The 23,549-nt window shown below is 42.2% G+C and overlaps 3 protein-coding genes across 8 annotated transcripts in view; 2 read left to right on the top strand and 1 right to left on the bottom strand.

Annotated features, from left to right (window-relative positions):
* Positions 1 to 90: 90 nt before the first annotated feature.
* Positions 91 to 12,044, top strand: epoa (erythropoietin a). Its single transcript, XM_084166503.1, has 5 exons — positions 91 to 319; positions 8,596 to 8,726; positions 8,906 to 8,992; positions 9,197 to 9,361; positions 10,465 to 12,044. Exons 1-5 carry the CDS (start codon positions 298 to 300, stop codon positions 10,618 to 10,620), a joined length of 561 nt encoding a protein of 186 aa, XP_084022629.1. The 5' UTR covers positions 91 to 297; the 3' UTR covers positions 10,621 to 12,044.
* A 645-nt stretch (positions 12,045 to 12,689) lies between these two features.
* On the bottom strand, positions 12,690 to 15,595 carry pop7 (POP7 homolog, ribonuclease P/MRP subunit). Of its 3 annotated transcripts, none has more exons than XM_084165713.1 (2): positions 15,335 to 15,595; positions 12,690 to 14,073 (listed from the first exon to the last, which is right to left on the bottom strand). In XM_084165713.1, exon 2 carries the CDS (start codon positions 14,028 to 14,030, stop codon positions 13,563 to 13,565), a length of 468 nt encoding a protein of 155 aa, XP_084021839.1. In that variant the 5' UTR covers positions 14,031 to 14,073; positions 15,335 to 15,595; the 3' UTR covers positions 12,690 to 13,562. The 3 variants fall into 3 exon arrangements, with proteins under 3 accessions (XP_084021839.1, XP_084021841.1, XP_084021840.1); XM_084165715.1 differs by having other exon boundaries at positions 15,484 to 15,589; XM_084165714.1 differs by lacking the exon at positions 15,335 to 15,595 and adding an exon at positions 14,341 to 14,441.
* Positions 15,084 to 23,549, top strand: part of gigyf1a (GRB10 interacting GYF protein 1a) — a 29,504-nt gene continuing 21,038 nt past the window's right edge. For all 4 annotated transcript variants that reach the window (XM_084165711.1, XM_084165710.1, XM_084165709.1 and 1 more), the window contains exons 1-2: positions 15,084 to 15,290; positions 22,564 to 23,117. The gene's annotated coding sequence lies outside the window, so the exon portion shown is untranslated. The remainder of the gene's footprint in view (positions 15,291 to 22,563; positions 23,118 to 23,549) is intronic.

Genomic DNA, 23,549 nt, shown 5'->3' with positions numbered 1-23,549 from the left:
ACATTGCGGAGGGGAGGTAAATAACAGTTTTAGCAGGTTGCCAAAATCAGTGATGCGAACAAAGCCTGATATATCGTTGCTCTGCTGAGGAGCCGGAGGCTACTGTTTTTAGCTCTGACTGGGAGATGCACGCAGCACTAAACTCTCCACATTCAGCATCTGGAGAATGCGGACAAGTACACTGGGCATGATTGGGATTAAATCGACCGATGCCCTTTGCAATACCTGTTGAGGAGTGTGTGAACATATTTGATCATTTCGCGCAATGTGTTTAAACGATGCCGCACTGCTTTGCAAATGTTCCACAATTCAATTAGAGGTAAGACCGTTTTCTAATTACTTGGTATGTTATAAACGAAATAGGCTATTATATCCACATTTTCGGAATAATAATGAGCTATATAGCCCAAGCAATGTGTAAGTGTTTTGTGAGCATTTCGATTTTTGTCCAATTCCTGTCGCGCCCTCAAAACCATAGAGGAACGTTTTAATTTTGGTTTCCAAATTAGGGTTTCCACATAATGTCTACATGATGTGAGCAGTGAGCTACTGGAAGTGTATTACAGTAAAATTAGTTTATTTTCACATAGAGGTTTTGACACAGCGAAGGGCTCAACTGGGGTGCGTAAAGTCTCCGAATTAATAGCCTAATGAGGCGAAGCATGGAGGAGCTTTATCCCGGCGGATCCAGCTCAGTGGAGCGCATTACGCACGGGTCTCCCTGAGCCACACACGTTTCAGTATTGGATTTGAAGCTGCATGCTGGTACAATTACCATGTTGCATTTGATTGGGGATCACTAAGAAAATAATTTGGGAAAAATAACTAATTCCAATACATTTGTCAAGACAGTCTCATTGTGATAACAGTTAATATGACTTCAAATTGTGTTATGTTGTTTCTGTCTGTAGACAGATTTTCTTTTCAATATTTAAATAATAAAGCATTTGATTATTCCATTGTCTTAACCTTGGGGTATCATTTGACTTCCAGCATTTAAGTAATAGCTTCTTCAATATAAGTGACGAAATTAATATTGTCCAACCCATTGGGTATCTCACCGAACCTCATAGGCTATGCCATGTCTTGAAATATGCAGATAGACAGATAAAAAGTACATTTATATTGTAAAACTTCTGAAAGCCAGCATTCTAACTCTGCCCATGACTTTTGGACTTTATAGCACCCCGAGAAGGCATGAATTGTTGAGTCATTGTTCGTTTTACACTTAAGACATGACTCTGCCATTGTGCCGTAGAATTTGTGAATTTTGTCTATTTTTATGATACATTTTATACATTAGTTTATACTGGATTAAGCCTATATTTGTTGACTGTAATTTTGTTTCAATAGTTTAGAAATAGATTTTAAGAGATTGTCAGTTGGAGAGGCTCTCTGCAAGGTTTTGTCAATCTTACCAATCATATGAGAATCTGTTTCTGACACAAAAACGTATCCAAAAACTTTCAGGTCAAAATTTCGTGATATTAAACTTTGAAGTTGCATATATTTGAACATGTCTACATTGATCAGCCCAAAATTGCTTTTGAATACTTTCATGGAAATAAATGTATTTCATATTACCATATAATTTATGGTTTCTGTGCCTTTAGTTTTCCAGGCCAATTTATCAGTGAATTCTGAAAAGCTATCCAAGGATTGTTCCATAGGGGTGTGTTTTTAGGGAGTGATATTGGTTCTTGTAGAATCCATTACATTTTTTCCCCATGTTGTTATAGGGTTCTTAACTATGAAGTTGTTAATGTTCTTAGCTCCACCCTTTGAAAACAGACACGTGAAAGGATTCTGGGGATGAGCATGGCATCCAAAGTTTTGAATAGAAAATGCCACTCAAGATTATCAAAAGCCTCATGGTTAACAAATGTACATGTCAGTACTATTTTACCCTTGACCATACCATGAGTACCAACCAACTCAGTGGCCTGGTGGTTACAGTGTCCTCTCTGAGATTGGAAGGTTGAGCTGATGGATTGGGGGTAAGGCCCTGCCCTGCGATATACTGACGTCCTGTCCAGAGGGTGTGCTTGTACATCAAGATGCCTCACGCTAACAGGAGAGAGAGGCTCCTGCCCTATGTGCCGTTCTGGCTCTGACAAGGCTATTTACTTACCATGAATAAGGAGATGGATATGTTTCCTGTTAGTTAACTGTAGCATGACTCTGCAATGTTGAGGCAGTGAGGAAGTCAGGCTTCTAGTTAATGCTGATTAATGTTAGAATGGGATGACTTTACATTTCTCAAAGGATTATTTAGCAGAAAATGGATTTCCACAGAGGAAGCTCAGGATTCCACCCTTTGACTTTGCATTACATTGGGGTTCCTCACAGGAAATTATGACATATCAGTGTGACCTGCTTGCTGATTACTCACAACGTTGCACTTTCATTTACAATTTAAAAAAAGTATTTTAGTCATTTTGCAGATGCTCTTATCCAGAGCGATTTACAGTTAGTGCATTAATCTTAGACTTTGAGTGTAAGAGAAAAGGCTGCCAGTGTAGTTTGTCGTTATATATCATTTCTCTGTCACTCTTCCCAATTGGATTTAAGTGCTGAGTTCACCTTGAGAATAAACAAAGATCATGTAGAAGTCATTTGAATGATTAAATGTCAAGAGTTGATTGAAGTGACAGCTAGGTGACCTTTGGGAGATTAATCTGCCACACTTTAAGTCTAGTGCTTGCCAAGGTGCATAATCAGTCCACAGCACAGAACTAGACCATAGAAAGGCAAAAAATAGAAGTCAAATCTTGGCATTTGATGCTGTTGGCACTGGTCCTGTTACCTTTAAATTTGGCCAACTTCCTGGACTCAGAGTCCCTTTGCTCAGCTCGTAGCTGCCATTGAAGAGTCAGCATTGCAGAGTCACTCAGTGAGAGAGTCTGAGAGTGAGTTATGAGGTCAGTTATGCTGCTTTCACCCACAACCTCTCAGAATGGAATGAGGTGCAAGGTTATAGTGCAATCCATACTTTAGTTTGTCCTGTCATTACATTGTGTCATTACTCCCTAAGTACCTGGAAGGGGTTAAACATATGTGTATACTGCATTGGTTTATCTTTATACTTCACACACACAGACACCCCCGCATGCATGTGCACACACACACACACACACACACGCACGCACGCACGCACGCACACACACACACACTACTGCTGCTGCTGGCTTAAGTGCTTATCAGAGACCACAACAGTGTTCTAGAACAGGGGTCTTCAACCTTTTCTTGCCCACGGACCCCCGCACAGGCAAATCAGCAACCCAGGGACCTCAATCATGTGTTAGCAAAAGTTTGTCATTATTTTGACCTACACGCATTTTAATAGGACGAGGAAGTGCTCTCAGAGCTGCGTAGCTATGTCACAATGGACTGCCGGACTGTCATCGCTGCGGCTTTGGACTTTGGACTGAATAAAGGCTTAGTTTCTCATCTCCACAGGGCCAATGTGAGGTTCCAGTATGTGGTGAGGGGGTGGATGGAGTCAAATGGAGAGCTGACGCAGATAAGCCAGTGCTTATAGCTGGCTCAATTGTGGCACAGTTGGACAACACAGACAGACAACATAAAGAGGTTATTTGAGAAGCCCCCAGGGTTGGTAGCCTACAAAGTGGAATGGTCTGGAGCTGTACACACAAACACATCCTATGAGTCAGGGTGAAGCATCCTATGAGTCAGGGTGAAGCATCCTATGAGTCAGGGTGAAGCATCCGATGAGTCAGGGTGAAGCATCCTATGAGTCAGGGTGAAGCATCCGATGAGTCAGGGTGAAGCATCCTATGAGTCACGGTGAAGCATCCTATGAGTCAGGGTGAAGCATCCTATGAGTTAGGGTGAAGCATCCTATGAGTCAGGGTGAAGCATCCTATGAGTCAGGGTGAAGCATCCTATGAGTCAGGGTGAAGCATCCTATTAGTCAGGGTGAAGCATCCTATGCGTCAGGTTGCAAGAGGGGGCAGAAGGTTATCTCTGTGAATCCCTGTCTCTTAATTCAAAGGGGCTCCAGCCGTCCCAAAGCCAAACTCTGGTAAATATGAATCAGTAAAAAAACATAAATGGGCTACGCAGCACATCATCTGGTGGAACACAGGTCACCTATGCTCATTCATTGCTCAAAACGGATATCTTGCTTGATAAGCCAACTTTCTATGTATAAACTGCCTAAACCCAAATAATTGGCTAAAATTGGGATGAAAACCACAACAAAATGGTTCCTGGGAAACAGCTGTGGAGGCTTCCAGTGTCTGACCTGGCATGAGGCAGCATGGTAGGGCTGTCTGTAATCCGTAGCATTTTACTGCGTCACACAGTCAGGATGCAGTGAAAGAGCTCATTCAGCAGGATGGCCAAATGACCTGCAGCAGTGGAACAACTCCATTGAGCTGTCAGTGTAACCCATAGGGGTTACCACTATTAATATGGAACAGTTTGCACTAGGAGAAATGCCTTAAGTGCAAGACTGAATGTATGGAAAGGCCTGTTGAGCCCATTTTTACCAGGCTGTCACTAGAAATACCACAAATCTCCCACACTCTAAGAACACGCATGACCCCATTATGCGTGAAGTTCAGTAATACATAGACAGCAGATTTCCACAAAAGCCCTGTTATGTGCTGTGTACAGTAGCATGGTGCTACCTGATTAACATGGATCCTCATGGAATGCTAGCCACTCTGTGTGTGTCCAGGACCACATCTGATGTCATGTTCTGGGTGACGGATCACAAATAAGCTAGACCCATTGCGTTGCTTGCAAGTCAGTTGTACCAAGTAACTCCCAATTCAAAGTGATATACTTCTACAGTGTGAATGAAATCAACTGAATAGAACAGTACTACCGGTAGTTTGTCTGGAGAAGCAAGCTGTGGAGAGCATAGCCACAGTACAGTGTCCTCAGAGGCTCAGTCTGTGGCACAGCAGCACGGTCACAGCAGGAAAGAACAGTTCAGATGTCAAAGGATGTGGTTGACTGAGCACTAACTTGTGTGACTGGTTAGTGTGTTCCTCATAGGTTCAGAGGGGTTTGCAAAGGACTAGGGGATGGGCTCAAAATGTGGGGGCAAGGAGATGGAGGAGGGGATGCTACAGATGATGGGAGACAGGGAACATGGCTTGACTTGGGATAGAGGGATATAGACAGAATTGGAAACGATGAATAGAACCAGAGAGGGCTGGGTAGAAAGAGGATGACACTCCCATGCATAGGCAAGCATAGCTCCAAGTCAATGGCATTTATTTAATGATACTGTAGTTTAAACAGTAGCGGTGCATGGGTGAAATCACTGGGGAAGCCAAGCCAGAAACAAAAGCCAGATTACAACTTGTGTGTTGTGATAATTGCGTTGTTTGCTCTATAACCTGTTAGTTCATATGCCTTGTGATCATGATATATAGGCCTAAGGCTAAGACAATAAGAAGACACAGTGGCAGAATAAATTCAACCACACCTTTGTTTCATCACAAAACCGGAGAGCAACTTCTGTCTGGTGATGTCCACAAAAGCATATTGCATGTAACAAACAGTTACCCTACATGACCTACAGCATGGTCAAGCAAGTTAATGTTTCCGACATTTGATTTAGAACCACGGAGAGTTACCGCAAGTCACAAAGAAAACAGGAACTGCCTCCACTATTCCAACACCATTGCAACTTCAACATTTCAACAAATCATCAAATCACCTATGCTTAGTCTAATACAGTGACAACTAAAAGATACCAAAAGACGATTTAGTCCAATCAACATAACCTAAATATGATCTGACTGTCCATGGTTCTGATATGTGTGTGTGTGTGTGTGTGTGTGTGTGTGTGTTAGTGCAAGTAGAAATAACATGTTGACTCACCCTACTTGCAGAGAAACACCAATGTCATCTTCCTCTCTTTCATGTTGACGAAATGGTCTATGACTGTCACAGTATCCACTTTTATTTTTTGTTGTCCTAGGCTCCTGGCTAAAATGCTTGCTCGTTAGCCTAACTTCCTTTCATGGGCAACATTAGGTAGTTAACATTAGCCTTCTACAGTGCATTCGGAAAGTATTCAGACCCCTTGACTTTTTCCACATTTTGTTACATTACAGACTTATTCTAAAATTGATTAAATTGTTCCCCCCCCCCCCCCATCAACAAAGTACACACAATACCCCAGAATGACAAAGCAAAAACAGGTTTGTAGAAAATTATTGTATTAAAAATTAAAAATGGAAATATCACATTTACATAAGTATTCAGACCGTTTACTCAGTACTTTGTTGAAGCGCCTTTGGCAGCGATTACAGCCTTGAGTCTCCCAGTCCCTGCCGCTGAAAAACATCCCCACAGCATGATGCTGCCACCATCATGCTTCACCGTAGGGATGGTGCCAGGTTTCCTCCGGACGTGACGCTTGGCATTCAGGCCAAAGAGTTCAATCTTGGTTTCATCAGACCAGAGAATCTTGTTTCTCATGGTCTGAGGTGCCTTTTGGCAAACTCCAAGTGGGCTTTTTACTGCCTTTAACTGAGGAGTGGCTTCCATCTGGCCACTCTACCATAAAGGCCTGATTGATGGAGTGCTTCAAAGATGGTTGTCCTTTTGGAAGGTTCTCCCATCTCCACAGAGGAACTCTGGAGCTCTGTCAGAGTGACCATCGGGTACTTGGTCACCTCCCTGACCAAGGCCCTTCTCCTCCGATTGCTCAGTTTGGCCGGACGGCCAGCTCTAGGAAGAGTCTTGGTGGTTCCAAACTTCTTCCATTTAAGAATGATGGAGGCCTCTGAGTCACTGTGTTCCTGGGGACCTTCAATGCAGCAGACATTTTTTGGTACCCTTCATCAGATCTGTGCCTCGACACAATCCTGTCTCGGAGCTCTACGGACAATTCCTTCGACCTCATGGCTTGGTTTCTGCTCTGACATGCACTGTCAACTGTGGGACCTTATATAGACAGGTGTGTGCCTTTCCAAATCATGTCCAATCAATTGAATTTACCACAGGTGGACTTCAATCAAATTGTAGAAACATCTCAAGGATGATCAAAGGAAACAGAATGGCCCTGAGTTGAATTTTGAGTCTCATAGCAAAGGGTCTGAATACTTATGTAACTAAGGTATTTCTGTTTTTTATTTGTAATGAATTTGCAAAAATGTCTAAAAACCTGTTTTCGCTTGGTCATTATGGGGTATTGTGTGTAGATTGATGAGGAAAAAATTTATGTAATCCATTTTAGAATAAGGCTGTAACGTAACAAAATGTGAAAAAAGTAAAGGGGTCTGAATACGTTCCGAATGCACTGTACATCTAGTTACATATTGAACTTCCATCCTCTCAGTCCAGGGGTACAATGTTCATACATTCATATTCATAAATTCATATTTATGGTTGATCAGAATCACCGTTATAATAATTGGCCAGTACGGAGAATTGAGTAAAGTCCAAATCCCTATCTCCATCCATGGCTAATTTAGGAAATGGACAATTTTAGCTAGCTAGCCACCGTTTCGCTCGCTCGGATGCTTTTTCCGGTGAAATACATTCAGCCTCTTGCGAAGTGAAGGAAAATTATGAGAACACAGAGACAAAAGAGAAATTATTTTACATGTTTTTGTCATTTCTTCTTGGTCCATTTTTTGGGGGAAGCCTGGCTTCCCTTGGCATCCAGGAATACACGCCACTGACTTTAAATGCCTAGTCACGGCTATCAATTATATATTCGTATATACACTGCCGTTCAAAAGTTTGGGGCACTTAGAAATGTCCTTGTTTTCCATGAAAACATACATGAAATGAGTTTGAATAGGAAATATAGCTAAATGAATAGGAAATGTAGTCATTGCAAGGTTAGAAATAATGATTTTTAATTGAAATAATAATTGTTTCCTTGAAACTTTGCTTTCGTCAAAGGATCCTCCATTTGCAGCAATTACAGCCTTGCAGACTTTTGGCATTGTAGTTGTCAATTTGTTGAGGTAATCTGAAGAGATTTCACCCCATGCTTCCTGAAGCACCTCCCACAAGTTGGATTGGCTTGATGGGCAAGCTGCTCCCACAACAGCTCAATAGGGTTGAGATCCGGTGACTGTGCTGGCCACTCCATTATAGACAGAATACCAGCTGACTGCTTCTTCCCTAAATAGTTATTGCATAGTTTGGAGCTGTGCTTATGGTCATTGTCCTGTTGTAGGAGGAAATTGGCTCCAATCAAGCGCCGTCCACAGGGTATGGCATGGAGTGACAAATCTCCCACTTTACCACCACCAAAGCACCCCCAGACCATCACAATGCCTCCACCATATACCAATACTAGTGCCAGTTCATAATTGCATTTGACCCACCAAGTGTATACAGACCCATGCAGTCGATACGTAGTTAGTCACCCAAGCTCAAATCCACCCTTAGACCCTACCCCTTAGATAACGTTTGCCATATTGTTTATGGGTGTTAGGCTACATATTGTTTATAATTTGTTATGGGTGGTAATGGTATGGAGTGTTGAGAGTGTGTTTGCTGAAGCCCCTGTGTGTGTGTGTGTGTGTGTGTGTGTGTGTGTGTGTGTGTGTGTGTGTGTGTGTGTGTGTGTGTGTGTGTGTGTGTGTGTAGGACTCTTTGCCTTTCTGCTGATGCTGTTGGAGTGGACCAAACCAGGGCTATCTAACCCCCTGCGTCCGATCTGTGACCTGCGGGTCCTAAAACACTTCATTGAAGAGGCCAGAGACGCTGAGGCAGCCATGGTGAGACACATACCACACCGACGTCTGGTCTGGTCTCTTGATGGCCATGAGCTGGTGCTATTTACAGAGATAGTCATAGTAATAGTTACATTTCATCTCACACGTCTCCAGCTGTCTTCTAATCTATCCATGTTTCCTTGCCCTGTTTCTCTTCTTCATCCATCCCCCTCTGATCTCAGCTGGCATGTAAAGAAGGACGTGGTCTTCCAGAGCCCGTCACTGTTCCCCAAACCAAAGTAGACTTCAACGTCTGGGAGAGGAAAAATGTGAGTAACAACAGTCTCAACCTCTCTCTCTCCCTAAGAATCAATCTGCTTAAGAATGTGCTTTACCATTATCAAATCAGCAATATATCCTGTTATCCCATTGTAGAGTCATATAGAGAGAGAGTTTGGCCATTGAGGTTTTAACCTAAATCACATGGATCTGGTCAACTGGTGAACTATGTCTATCTCTGTGTGTTTCTGTAGGCACTGGAGCAAGCTCAGGAGGTACAGTCTGGCCTGTGGCTGTTAAACAAGGCCATCGGCTCGCTACGAGCCTCCGCCACCGACACAGCGCTGCACAGCCACATAGACAACAGCCTCAGAAACATCTTCAGCATCGGACAGGTGCTGCTCAGCCTCAACATCCAGGTGAGCCAGGTCACTGAGGTCATGGTTCAAAGGGCAAGCTTGGGTCAATGGCAGAGTGAGGTTGTGGCATGAGGACATAGTGGTGAATATTGAGGTAAATTAACTGTCAGGCAAACAGGTGAACAGGTAATCAATCAGTGCTGTAATTACCATCACGCCATTGTAGTTATTATTGAATTACTTATGGAAGTTGCTATTGGAGACAAGAATAGGAATGTTCGCTATCTTTAGTTCACTTTTGGCCCTGTCCAGGCAGATGCATTCCTACAGACACGCAAGGTTTAACCTGAGTGACTCAGTTACTACTAGAGCTTGCTTGTGGAGGGAAGGGGGGAAGTGGGGAAGAGGGGAAATTGGGAAGGGGGGCTGTATGGTTGTGTCATACTGACTGTAAGGAACTGACGTGTCTGAGGAATTCTAAGAAATCCCTCGCCAGCGGGGCTGGTTTTTAGATAGTAGCGGAAATGACAACAACCACACTTGCATCCACCAGTGAGATCACTGACAGGCAGGCAGAGTTCACTGGGTACACGCCAAGGCCATGGAAAGACAAACGGAGCTCCAGTCACTCCATCTGTACATTCAGGCTCAAGGGCCACTGGAGAGGTTTCATAGTAGAGACATCAAACAAACATCGCCCAAGGCTTGTACCCTGGTGAAATAGGCCTACTGCTGATATACACATCAGGGTTAGGTAGTAATGGATTACATGTAACAGGGATTACGTAAACAGATTACAAAAATGAAGTAACTATAAAAAAATATATATATAGACCCCTGCTTGCTGAATTGTCTGGATCTTTGTGTCAAATTACACTTTGGATTAGTCAACTCATCTCCAGTCTGTTCACGTCCCAAGCACTAGAACATGGGTATTCAACTCTTACCCTATGAGATCCGGAGCCTGCTGGTTTTCTGTTGTACCTGATAATTCATTATAACCACCTGGTGTCCCAAGTCTAAATCAGTGCCTGATTAGAGGGGAACAATGAAAAAATGCAGTGGAATTGGCTTCGGGTTCCAGAGTTGAGTTTGAAGGCACTAGGATAACATTAAGATTTCTCTTGGATCCTTCACATCTCTGTTTGTTGTCTTCCTGTCAGGAGTACACCCCTCCAGCAGGGGGAGTGGCTGGAGGTGAGGAGACATGGCGGGTGTCGTCTGCCTCAGAGCTCCTCCAGGTCCACGTCAACTTCCTGCGAGGCAAGGTGCACCTCTTGCTGTCCAACGCACCTGTCTGCCACCAGGGTAGCAGCTGATTGGGGCTCTCCGAGGCAGGGCTGAACTGATTGGAGCTCCTTCTGGCAGGGGGCGGGCTCTGACACTATTGACCCTGCTTGTTGCCAGGTAGAAGTCTAAAAGAGGAGAGTGTGTGGACCAGATCCTCACAGGAGAGAATGAAGCTATGTGGACAGAACAGTTCCTATTGGACTTTTAAAAGGACAAGAGCAGGTAGCACCTTGAATATGGACATGAGGGAGGTATGTAATGAAGAAGTCACCAATGAATGGGGCCCATAGAATGCACTGCTCTACAGCTCTTCAGTACTGTGTGTGTGTGTGTCTGTGTGTGTGTGTCTCTGTGTGTATGTGTGTCTGTGTGTCTGTGTGTTTTAGCATGAGTGTGTGCCTGTGTGTTTTAGCATGGACTGTGAGTTCTCGTCGACAAGCACTGCACAGTCCACGTGGATTGCACATGATGACACCTTGTTGGAGTTATACTCCACTGTACCTGACTGACAGCATTGACTGCCTATCAAAGTCCAGGATGAGGAGACCAGCCTGTACCACAAACTCTTCAAACATCACCGCCTGCCTCATTCTTAACACACAACACTTTTCCAACTGCTGTCTATTAGTGTCCTTGAATGAATTTTATATTGCTTTTGTAATGACTTATTTATATTTCTACTTTTAAGCTCCACTCACTGTCATGGCTATAGTATTCTGAGATATATACTGTAACTAGGAGCTAGAGACCACAGTCGGGCACTAGCGGTTAATCATAATCACTATATAACACCACTGAACATTGATGTTGTAAAGATATTTGTATACGTCAATATCCAACCATTCACTACTGTCTGTTACCCTTCATAGAATAAATGATCAGTGTGTTTGTATGTATGTATGTACTGTGTGTGTGAGAAAGTATCTGTGTGAATGACAGTTTTATACAACTCTTATAACCCTATTGAATGGACTAGTCGGGTTGAAGGAGGAAAAGATTGAGAGGAAGAAAGGGCTTACACGAGAACTCTGAAGCTATGCGATGATTATCAGTGTGTCTAGCTTATGCAGACCAGGGCTCAACTAGAGCTTTGACGCAGATAGCAAGACTGCCAGGAAAAATATTGATTGGTTCTTATGATGAACATCCTGCATGCCTGTCTGTCTTTCTCCGTCATTCAACCAGCAGCCAATCAACCCAAATCCTGGGAACCTTTGGAGTCGCTGACGTTGTGGATGCTTTCAATTTCGGGATTCATTTTGTTCTCCTGTGTTGTTTTGCTTCCTGTTTGAACGTCTTCCAGTCACGGTGCAGATGTTTGAACGGATGTTTGTACATGTTTTTCTCCTGTTTGTTTCAGTCGTTTTGTCCCCTCTATCACAGTGCCATTTGGTATTTAAATACAAAATATTATTCTTAAATAAAATAAAAGGATGGATGACGAAAAAGGCAAGAGGAAGTTTGTCTGTTTGTGTGATAATTGCGTCTCTTTTGTTGTCCTGTCTCCTGTAGATATATCTGTGGTGTGGAAAGAAAGCCATGGGTAACACTTTATTTGGATAGTGTGTAGAGCATCTGCAGATGAACTATCTACAGACTACAAGTAACATTTCAACTAACCCTAACCTTAACCCTTACCCTAGCCCTAAAAATCCTTCTTTAACCTGTCTCCTCCCCTTCATCTACACTGATTGAAGTGGATTTAACAAGTGACATGAATAAGGATCATAGCTTTCACCTGGATTCACCTGGTCAGTCTGTCATGGAAAGAGCATAATGTTTTGTACACTCAGTGTAGTTTGTTGATAGTATGACCATCTGTAGAGATGGAAAATCTGGACTATCCAAATAGTGTGACCAAGCCATGTTTTGGGGTTGTAGGCTAAGTAACAGTTCAAATTCATTTGTGTGGGAAAAATGTGTCTAGAGCTTGGTTTTAGAACCATGGTTCAATAGTTTCACATACTTAAAATACAGTGTAAGCAGTGCACGAAAGAAGCATTCGAATGCCACCTAGTGGCGATTCACTGTTACTAACTTCAAAAATGACTGGATGATTGTCCGTTTTACACTTACTGTTTCATAAAACAAACTTCAGTACTTTTCCTATTTTATTATACATCATGTACAATAAATACTGTGTATACATATTCAAATGCTGAAGCTAAAAACATCAATTTGTACGATGTAAAAAAAACGAACATTTATTGACTCGACAGAGTTTGAATGTCAATGTATGTAAAATGCATAATTGGCACCAAATGACTAAAATATTATTTCATTCCCATGGTCAAATAATATTCAGTGTTTACACTTTAAAAAAATCTAAAAGGTGTCACAAATACATTTTATGTAAGCTTTAAATCCACATCCTTTTCAGAGCATGTATTCCCACATGTGGAACAGGAGTTTTGTAGCTTGCATGAGTTATGCTGCGTTTACAAAAGGCAGCCCAATTCTGATCTTTTTTTTCACTAATGGGTCTTTAGACCAATCAGATCAGCTCTGAAAAGAGCTGATGTGAAAAGATCTGATGTGATTGGTCAAAAGACCCATTAGTGGAAAAAAGATCAGAATTGGGCTGCCTGTGTAAACGCAGCCTTAGTGTGGTCTGTCCCATTTCCTATGGGAGTTTTTTTCAGACATTGAATGATTGGAAATGATGGCATGAAACACCACATCTTGATACTAACAAATACACTGCTATGACTGACATGCATAACAAAATGACAAAGCTGAGAAAGAACTTCCAAAAGCTCTGAAATTAGCTCAGTTCATAGATACTTCTAATTATTCCTCACATCTGGATAACAGGATCTTAGCCACCGCAGAGGGTTAGGATAGCCGGTGGGATTGACCAGGTGAGATACCCCTAGTATGACTAGCCTCCATTACTATGATATTACAGACACCATGACAATGGAGGTAGCTAGCCATAACCGAGCCTGGACTGATGGTGATCTGTTTCGGTTCACTGTGGGTCTGGGTAGAACACTTTGATATGAATAGCCGAATTATTCCGGGTGCGTGTCATGGGTTCCCCCACCTCGTCCGGGTCCTCAGGCTCCAGATCGTCCACCAGCTCCACTGTAGACGTGTTGGCCGCCAGCTGTAGCGCCCCCTGGCTGCTGGCCTGGAGCTGCAGGGCGATGTTGATGGCCCTGTTGATGGCCAGGCCCAGACCATGGACGCAGATCTCCCTGTGGCCTCCTCCCTCCAGGAGCTTCTGGCAGCGGGCCAGCTGGGCCCGGAAGTCTGTCTTCATGTTGACGTACACGTCGTTGCGGCGCTTGGGCAGCTTCCTGGGGAGACGCTTGCGGAGGGTGTACTCCACAGGGTCCATCTCCACCACTGTGCCGCTGCCATCGGCTGGGGGCATGATGATGCCTGGGGGTGTCTGGGGGACGGAGGCTGAGATAGGGCTGTGTGGTTCTGTCATCACGATTGAGTCAGTCAGAGACAGGGAAGGGTGGGATGGAGCACTGCAGTAATAGGAGGCAAAAACAACAGGAAAGGAAATGTCAATGACAAGAACGGAAGATCAACACAATCATCTTTCATACAGCAAATATACTGCTTAGCCAATCTACTGAAGGTCCTGAAATACCAGAGAGGTCGACCGGTAGCTAGCTAGCTAGATTGGAACGTAATGTAATTTAACCGTCACACTCTGTGCTAAAATGTGTCACTCCAAACAAATGTAGTTAACGTTATGACAATATAAGAACGGGAAAGCAATCAGACTGTACCTCCAACCTCGGTTTGCAACCAAATTATTCTTATTTTAGTCTCTATCGTGCTGGGGAACTCATAACCTGAGAGGTTGGTGAACTTCCGGAAACACAGAGGTGCCCCGGAAGTAATCAATATGAAAACATTCTCCTCCATCAGTAAATATTATGAAAAGTAATATCAAATACAGTGTTGCGGCACCCTCTGATTACTAGAGAAATAAAAAAAAAACGTTTATTTGCAGTCTGACCAGAGCGACTTTTTAAATATATTGGTTCAATTGAATAGCCGCGATAATAGGATCTGGGGCGTATTCATTACGGAAACCGTTTACCGTTTAGAAATCAAACGGAAGCAAAGAACAAACGGAACGAAACAGGGAAGGACCTAACTGAATTTGACCAATATAAACTCTCGTCTGCGTTTTCCGTTTGGAGTAAACGGTTTGGAACAGAATCTGCATAATGATTACACCCCTGTTGTTACAACCCCCCCACCCCATGTAAACAACCCACGTGAAAGTGTTGACGTATGTGTATCGATTACATACATACCACTACAACCGCTTGCGAGCACGCTAAAACGCATTAGATTCAGCCCAATTGCAAATATGTATATTATTATAAGTTATACATGCTGTGCAAGCGCGGGATGGTTCGTCTGAAAATTGCATACCCAGCTAACATTAGCAAACAACTCGTAACACAAGTCAATGTTAAGTCACGTGGTGCGAGTAGGGCGGCCATCTTTCTCTTAAAACACAAACAACAAGAATAGCGAGCAGACTTCTCGACTAGACATCAACACGCAGCGACCGTATTGAACACGACTGCATGAGAGTATCAATACCATTCTGTTGGAGGAGGATGTTTACAGAAAGAGAAAGGAAACCAATGCATATGAATTAAAACCGAAGATTGTACACAACAAAACGTATTTGAAAAATAAACTACATTAATTCAGAAAGGTAAGCTATGGTTCCTTGAGCATTTGGGAATGGTTGACACTCACCTATAACGTTACGCAGCTAGCAAATCACTTTAATCTGAGAGGGCCCATACAAACGCGAGTCAAGTGCCAAAATTCTCTCGAAGGAAATTATTGGTGTTTCATTAGATGGGGCTCTGAGCGAGCTGTAGGACGACGGTATTGTCGGTTACCATTGCTGTTTTATTGGTTTGTTTTGCTCGGGTTGTGGAAGGCCATAGTAAGCAGCGGGGTAGAGTTGTAGGGGCGGCCGACTGACGCGGGAGGGGGAGCGCGTTGATTCACACACGCGGACACTCCGCCCCCTTCATCCGCCCCCCCATTTGAACCTTGGATGTAAACCGAAGGCCTTACACGGCCATTGATACTCATTGTTAGTGTTATGTAATCGAAATACGAAGTAATTGTTCATTGATAAGCTACTCAGTTAACTAACATCACAGAACAATTGTAATACAAATCTTTAACATTTTAGCTAAAGTAATTGTCTCGTGCCTTTTCTGATAGAGCTTTTTGATGCTCGAGCCTTGTTAGCGTTGCTAACTACATGGCCCAATGCAATGGTGGCTGGTACTAAATTCCAGACAAGCAAGATTCTGTAGTAAATCAATGATTTAAGGAAAACTATTTATCAGATATTAAAGACAGCAACAAGTACAAATTATTTATTACTTTATTTTGCAGAAAATAACACCTGAATCCTACTGTACATTACTAGTTCGCTGTATTTCCTAAACCATCGCATCGTACACCGGTTGGCCATGGTGTTTACTGTCACTGTAGCTGGCTAATATTATAGATACAGATGGCGAGGCGTGACTTAACGTGACCACGCCCTTACTAGGGTACAGCCATAGGGTACTCTCCTTACTCCCATGTAATTAGCCTAACTTTTGGTGGCATCCTAAGCAAACTACTGACACTTTTTTTTGTCTTTTCAATAAAGGTTTTCAGCAGCCTCATGTCATTATTAACATATTTGGCTGTCACAACAACAAATGATTTGCATGATACTTATTGACAGTAAAGCTGTCCCATCATACATACATCACTGTTTGTTTACCCCTAGCTTTTTGCCGGTTAGCTGACGTTAGTTGGCTGGCTAGCGATATAAGTTAGTCTCAATCTAATTCGCTAGTCTTAGATATGTCGCGTAACTACTTCCAGTCTTTGCCTGCCCTTGAATGGTCTAGGTATTTTGAAAAGTTGATTATTGTTGGCGCTTTCAACTTGCCGGAGACCAGCTGACGAGACAACACTACCAAATGGCCCAAAGTAGTTTATGGCGATATCTACACCTACTTGGTAGAATCTCCAGGTTTGCATAAATATCCAAATGCAGGAAAATATTATAGATGTTATTTGGATGGATACAGCTCACTAGTCCTTACTACAAGCTACCTAGCAAGCTTTATGCAATATACATAGCTAATTAGATACAAACAAGTGTTAGCGACTTACCGGTGATTTAAGTGCTTCGAACACACAAATGTATCGCCAAACCAGAGCCCACAGCTTTCCATCATTATCGCGGCATAATAGCCTGAAACCATGAGGTTCGTCTAACCTGGTCCTTGGGCAGTTAAATTTAATTTGGTGGTCTTTTTCTCCTACTACTTTTCAAACAAAACAGTACGCAACAGCTTTTCGTCATCTTAAAAGCAGGGTTAGCCAGCTAGTTAAGAAAGTTTGTTGGAATCGTCTCTCTGGCTGATAATTGGGATGTACATCCCATGCGACAGTCTCTTCATGCTAACATTTTTACATTTAGAATGAAAGTGTTTTTAGGTGTGATGTAGTTTTTGATTAGGACGACATGGAAGTATGTTAAAAACGACCAACCAAGCATATCCAAAATATTTATAGAATGATTTTTAAAAAAATCCGCTGTTGTCGGGTTATGAGTAAAGTAGGCAATTTAACATAGGAGTAACGAATGTACCCTACTCAGGGGCGTGGTCACGTTAAGCCCTGCCTCGCCGCGTGTATCTATTGGAAGGGTGTATTATCTTGGCATGCAAACAGCACTAAGGAAACTTGCGGAGATAAACGTGTGCATCTAGTATTGTTTATGTTATGATGAACTACAAAGTTGTGTTTGGGCGATTCCATGCCAGGATGGCGAAAATATTTTCGGCTGTCTCAGATTGTTCTGGCAATTCTCACATATAATTCATGATTAAAAGTGGCCATTTTTAGGCCCTTTTAGATCTATAGTGCTTTCTATAAACTAGAGTACCAGTGAGGATTTCCTACGCTGGACTTGTTGCAGCTTTTAATAAGTTATTGATAATAATCTGCCAATTTTTTTCATGTTATTACATTAGGATACACTATATATACAAAAGTATCTTGACACCCCTTCAAATGAGTGGATTCGGCTATTTCAGCCAAACCCGTTGCTGACAGGTATATACAATTGAGCACACAGCCATACAATCTCCATATACAAACATTGGCAGTAGAATGGCCTTACTGAAGAGCTCAGTGACTTTCAACATGGCACCGTCATAGGATGCCACCGTTCCAACAAGTCAATCTGTCAAATTTCTGCCCTGCTAGAGCTGCCCCGGTCAACTGTAAAGTGCTGTTATTGTGAAGTGGAAACGTCTAGGAGCAACAACGGCTCAGCCGCGAAGTGGTAGGCCACACAAGCTCACAGAATGGGACCACCGAGTGCTGAAGCACATAGTGCGTAAAAATCCTCGGTTGCAACACTCACTACAGAGTTCCAAACTGCCTCTGGAAGCAAGTCCGCACAATAACTGTTAGTCGGGAGCTTCATGAAATAGGTTTCCATGGCTGAGCAGCCACACACAAGCCTAAGATCACCATGCGCAATGCCAAGCGTCAGCTGCAGTTGTGTAAAGCGTACCTCCATTGGACTCTGGAGCAGTGGAAACACGTTCTCTAGAGTGATGAATCACGCTTCACCATCTGGCAGTCCATTGAACACCTTTGGGATGAATTGGAACGCTGACTGCGAGCCAGGCCTAATTGCCCAACATCAGTGCCCAAGCTCACTAATGCTCTTGTGGCTGAATGGAAGCAAGTCCCCGCAGCAATGTTCCAACATCTAGTGGAAAGCCTTCCCAGAAGAGTGGATGCTGTTTATAGCAGCAAAGGGGGGACCTTTTCCATATTAATGCCCATGATTTTGGAATGAGATGTTCGACTAGCAGGTGTCCACATACTTTTGGTAATGTATAGTAATAAGGGGGAACATGGCTATATTCAACACAATTCACGAGTTGATTCATGTTTAACCCATTCTCATGGTTGGTGTCTTGATGGATTTGTCCAAAATCATGTGACATAAAACATTACTTTTTTGTCCTTGCGTTTAAGGCAGTGTAAGTTGTTGTTATATCATATATTAAGCATTAACCAGTTACATTAGACATTGAACTTGAATCCTGGATCCTAGCTGTCGGACAGTCCTGTCATGTAATAAATATAATTGTATATAACTGCCTTAATGTTGCTGGACCCTAGGAAGTGTATCTGCTGCCTTGGCAACAGCTAATGGGGATCCTTGATAAATACAAATACAAACATAAAAAATATTAAAATGAATATCTCAAAAGTACCCTTGTTGATTTTGTTCATTTTAATACATTGTTTTGCACAATATACTCTACAAGTACATCGCATTTCCCGAGTGGGCTGTCTGCTAATGTTGAGGTTATGAGCAATTTTATGAGCAACACCAACACGGTGAATGGGAATATGGATTCAAAGGGAACTCCCTCTGCTGATAATTTGCTGCATGTGCTATCCTAAAGGAGGGCTGTGATTGGTTAATGACCTATAATGGAAATGTCTATGTATAAAATGGGTAATATCTTCCCAAGTACCAGAGATCCCACTCTGGAAATCTGACTTGTTTGAAGAGTATATTGTTCCAAACAAAATGTCAAAAATATAAAAGGGTACTTTTAAGATTTTAATATTTTTTTATGTTGAATAAATGAATGTGAATTTTGTTATTTCAGCATCTAGACATACTCCATATTTTAGAGCACACTAAAAAGAGTACAATGACACCAAGATGTCTGTATCATGCACGGTTCACAGATCATAGGGTCTTACTGGACATTGGTGGAAAAAGTACTCAATTGTCATACTTGAGTAAAAGTAAGGACACCTTAATAGAAAATGACTCAAGTAAAAGTCACCCAGTAAAATACTACTTGAGTAAAAGTATTTGGTTATACATATACTTGAGTATCAAAAGTAAATGGAATTGCTAAAATGTACTTAAGTATCAAAAGTAAAAGTATAAATCATTTCAAAGTCCTTATATTAAGCATGCCAGATGGCACAAAAGCTTTTTTTTATTTTTTATTGACAGATAGCCAGGGGCACACTCCAACACTCAGACATAATTTACAAACGAAGCATTTATGTTTTAATTTGTCTGCCAGATCAGAGGCAGTAGGGATGACCAGGGATGTTCTCTTGATAAGTGTGTGAATAGGACCATTTTCCTGTCAAAATGTAAAGAGTACTTTTGGGTGTCAGGGAAAATGTATGGAGTAAAAAGTACATTTTATTTTCTTTAGGAATGTAGTAAAGTAAACCTCAAACTACTTAAGTAGTACTTTAAAGTATTTTTACTTAGGTACTTTACACCACTGTTACTGGAGGCATGTGGGCCTATACCTCTGTCTAAAAAGGGCCTAAAATGGCCACTTTCATCATGATTTTCTCATGGTTTGTGATACAAATATAAAAAGCATTTCAAACATCCTTCCTCCCAATGAAGTTTCTATGTGAGAATTGCCAGAACAATCGTAGATACCCAAAATATTTTTGGCCTATCCTGGCAATTCCGTAATCATATTTCAACTTTATCCAGGATTTTGTGTGCGTTTTTAAAATTTGTCTGCTTCATTCTGCTTATTGTCAATATATTGTTTTGTGTAGGTAGGGGCCTTTTCTATGTGTCAACACCCTTTTTATAGATTCATTATGTAGGGATGTAAGATTCACCGATATCCATCAGTCCCCGGTTCAAGTGTTTTAAGATAAGAATGCATTGATCTGCGGCAGCACCAACCGATCCAAATCAAGCATGCATCGGTCAGAAAAACAATTCAAACAGTTACAAATCGCTGGTTCACTGTTTTTTTACTCATTGTTTTATGCCGAAAATACCTCATCTGTTGTGACTGAATTGATGTGTCCTCTCTTTCCGTTCAGTAGCCTATCCTATCGAACTTTTATGCATGTGACTGTCGAATAACAACTGTGGGCACAGTGCTGGTGATAATGCGCTTTGCCAATGATAGGCAGGCCTATCCCTGTTCTAACAGGCCATTTGTACATCTGCACGGCACCTTGAGCATTCAGATGCTTGTAAAATGGCTTTCACAATGTCGAATCATAGGCTTTATTAGTTTGCTTGTCACTCAACTATTGGGCTCCCGAGTGGCGCAGCGGTCTAAGGTCCTGCATCTCAGTGCTTGAGGCGTCACTACAGACCCCCTGGTTGATTCCAGGCTGTATCACAACCGGCCGTGATTGGGAGTCCCATAGGGCGGCGCACAATTGGCCCAGCGTCGTCCGGGTTTGGCCGGTGTAGGCCGTCATTGTAAATAAGAATTTGTTCTTAACTGACTTGCCTAGTTACATAAAGGTAAAGTCAAGTAAAATAAATACAAACTAATTGTAACTCTACTAATTGTTACCAAATGCGCTGTAGAAAATTGTGTTTTACCTGAGTTTTGTAGCCTACCGGAGTGGACGCAACTCGCATCCAACTGCTGATTTTGGGGTTTTCAATCATTCAGATTTGATTTAGATTGTTCAGGTTCACCATAAGAAATAGTTTTGGTAGTTTTGCTTTAAACAGTCAGTGTATTTGGTCATATTTACATGAACAGGGTAGTTTCATAAAGGACAGCAATCTTTTTTTTGAGCCGGAGAAACTCAGTAAAATTACAAACGGTTTACATTTTAGTCATTTAGCAGACGCTCTTATCCAGAGCGACTTACAGTTAGTGAGTGCATACATTTTCATACTTTAAACCATTTGCTTTTGAGAAGGCGGTAAAATCCAAAGCTGCATTATATTAGTTGGCTAAATGCCATGCTAATGTCTAAAGATAAATATTGTCATAGTACTAGCTCACAACATTTTTATCTGCGAAAATGACAAGTTAATCAGTGAGTGATGGTGATTTCAGATAAAAAGTGGGGGGACAAAAAGTGTAAATTGCCCCACCCCTAATCTGGGGGTGGTAGATTCTCTGTCTGCCCTATGGCTCAGGTGTACACACATACACACACACACACACACACACACACACTAACAAATGGCCACTCAGCTTAGAGAAGTTATCTCAGACAGATCCAGCTCAGAGAGGCCCAGCTCCTGAGCTCCCGTCAGCAGCAGATATTAATTTAAAATGGAAAATGTTAGTGCATCGAACCGAATCGCATTCATTTGTGCCCCTAATCAAACCGAATCGCACTGAATCGTTTCAAACTAAAACTTATCGTTCCTGTATCATATCGGAGCCCATGTTTCTAAATGCGCATCGAATCGTTCATGAAAGGAGAGATGCACATCCCTGGAATTATTTTAATTAGCTGCTAGTCCACCTATTCTTAGATGTGCATCTCTAGAAGAGGAGAAGCCATAGAATTAGTTTTCACCTGACCAGATTGCTATGGTCTGAGGGGATTTTTCACATTCTGTTAATTCTATGGGAGCAGCAATGCAAGCTCATGGGTGTCTGTCTGTTGGGTGTCAATTTTTACTGCAAAGCCTGGGGGTGGTGTTCTGTTGCTTGGATATTGTTGTTGCCATGACGTTTGCAGGTGCCGTCTCCAACCAGGTGCATTGTTTTTCCAAAAGGGTGCCATCACTATTGTATTAGTCACTGGGGGCTCACATTCTGTAAAAATGGAAAGTTGTTGACGAAGTTAATTATTATTGATGGCAAAGCTTTTGCGATGTTGATTTATTAATTTGCATGCGCATCAAATGGAAATCAATGAACGCAAACATTTTATTATTATGTGAACAATTCTAAACGCTTAAAGAAGTTGACTCTATCAACACTCTCTAAGCAATCCAAACTGCATAAGAAATGTGTCAAGGCAACACATAAATTCAACTACATAGATTGCCTATCTTCTGATAGTCAAGGCTGTCTGCCAAGCTGTGACTGGGTGTGTCTGTTCATTTATTTAGTCTATACTTGCTATCATTCACTCTCTTTCTCTTTTCTTGTTGTTTACAGCAGTTTGAAGGGAGGCGGACAGGAATCAAAGGTGTCGTCACCTAGAGGGTCACAGTCAAGCCACCTTTCAATTGGAGAGAGAACGACAGGAGAGAAGGAGGGAGAGTCGCATCTGCTCCTGGCAGCTGTTCCAGCAGCCTGTTCTGTTTTCCCCTGCGTTTGGATTTAAATTGAGAATCATCTTTATTTTTTAATGTCAAATGTGATATTACTGCTGTTGTCGTAATCATTATTGTTACTATCGAGTATTTTATTTTTGTTTTTCGTCAACTCGTTTTCGGATTATTGCAGTTTCTTTGTTCTTGTTTTTATTTTTAAGACTTTTTTTTTCCAGCTGTGAGCCGAGGCTTCTTCCAAACTGTCCTCATATCCATACCAGTACTCTACCCCCCCATACACACCTGAAACAGGCAGCTATTCTCTATCTCTGTGTGTGTTGGGGAGCTCTGTTACCACAGCTGTGTAAGCACCACTCAGCCTTCTCACCTAAGCCTAACTAAGCCAGTCCTAGCCTGATCCAGCCAAGTCCAGCCTGGTCCACTCTTCTGGACAGGGTAAGAGCAATGTGTGTGTGTGTGCGCCCAGTTGGTGTGTGTATATACTGTCTGTGTGTGCGCGTGTGTTTGTGGGTGCGAGCAAGCATGCATGGCGTTTGTAAGTTCGTGTGTGTGTGTCAGGGTTTCCGTTAGGAAAATGTGGCGCTGGACAGCACTTTAATTTGAGAACCTAATCAGGTGCATAACCTGATTAGGGCGTCAACCCACGGTGCACAGAATGACAATCACATTTAGATTACGGTAATTCAACAGAACATGCAAGTCGAGGATGCAATGATGTAGGGCTGTCCCCAACAAAAAATAAAATCTTGGTCGACCAAAAGTCGTCTGTTCTTTCGACCAATCGATTGGTCAAAAATTTAAAACGTGTATTTTTCCATATACCCTATGTGTGTTTTTAATAAAATCAGCTATATATGCATTGAGCTT

The sequence above is a fragment of the Coregonus lavaretus genome, assembly GCF_964263955.1.
Source record: "Coregonus lavaretus genome assembly, chromosome: 7".
NCBI lineage: Eukaryota > Metazoa > Chordata > Actinopteri > Salmoniformes > Salmonidae > Coregonus > Coregonus lavaretus.
Note: the sequence above shows the minus strand (reverse complement) of the source record. Positions and strands in the feature narration are given on the sequence as shown.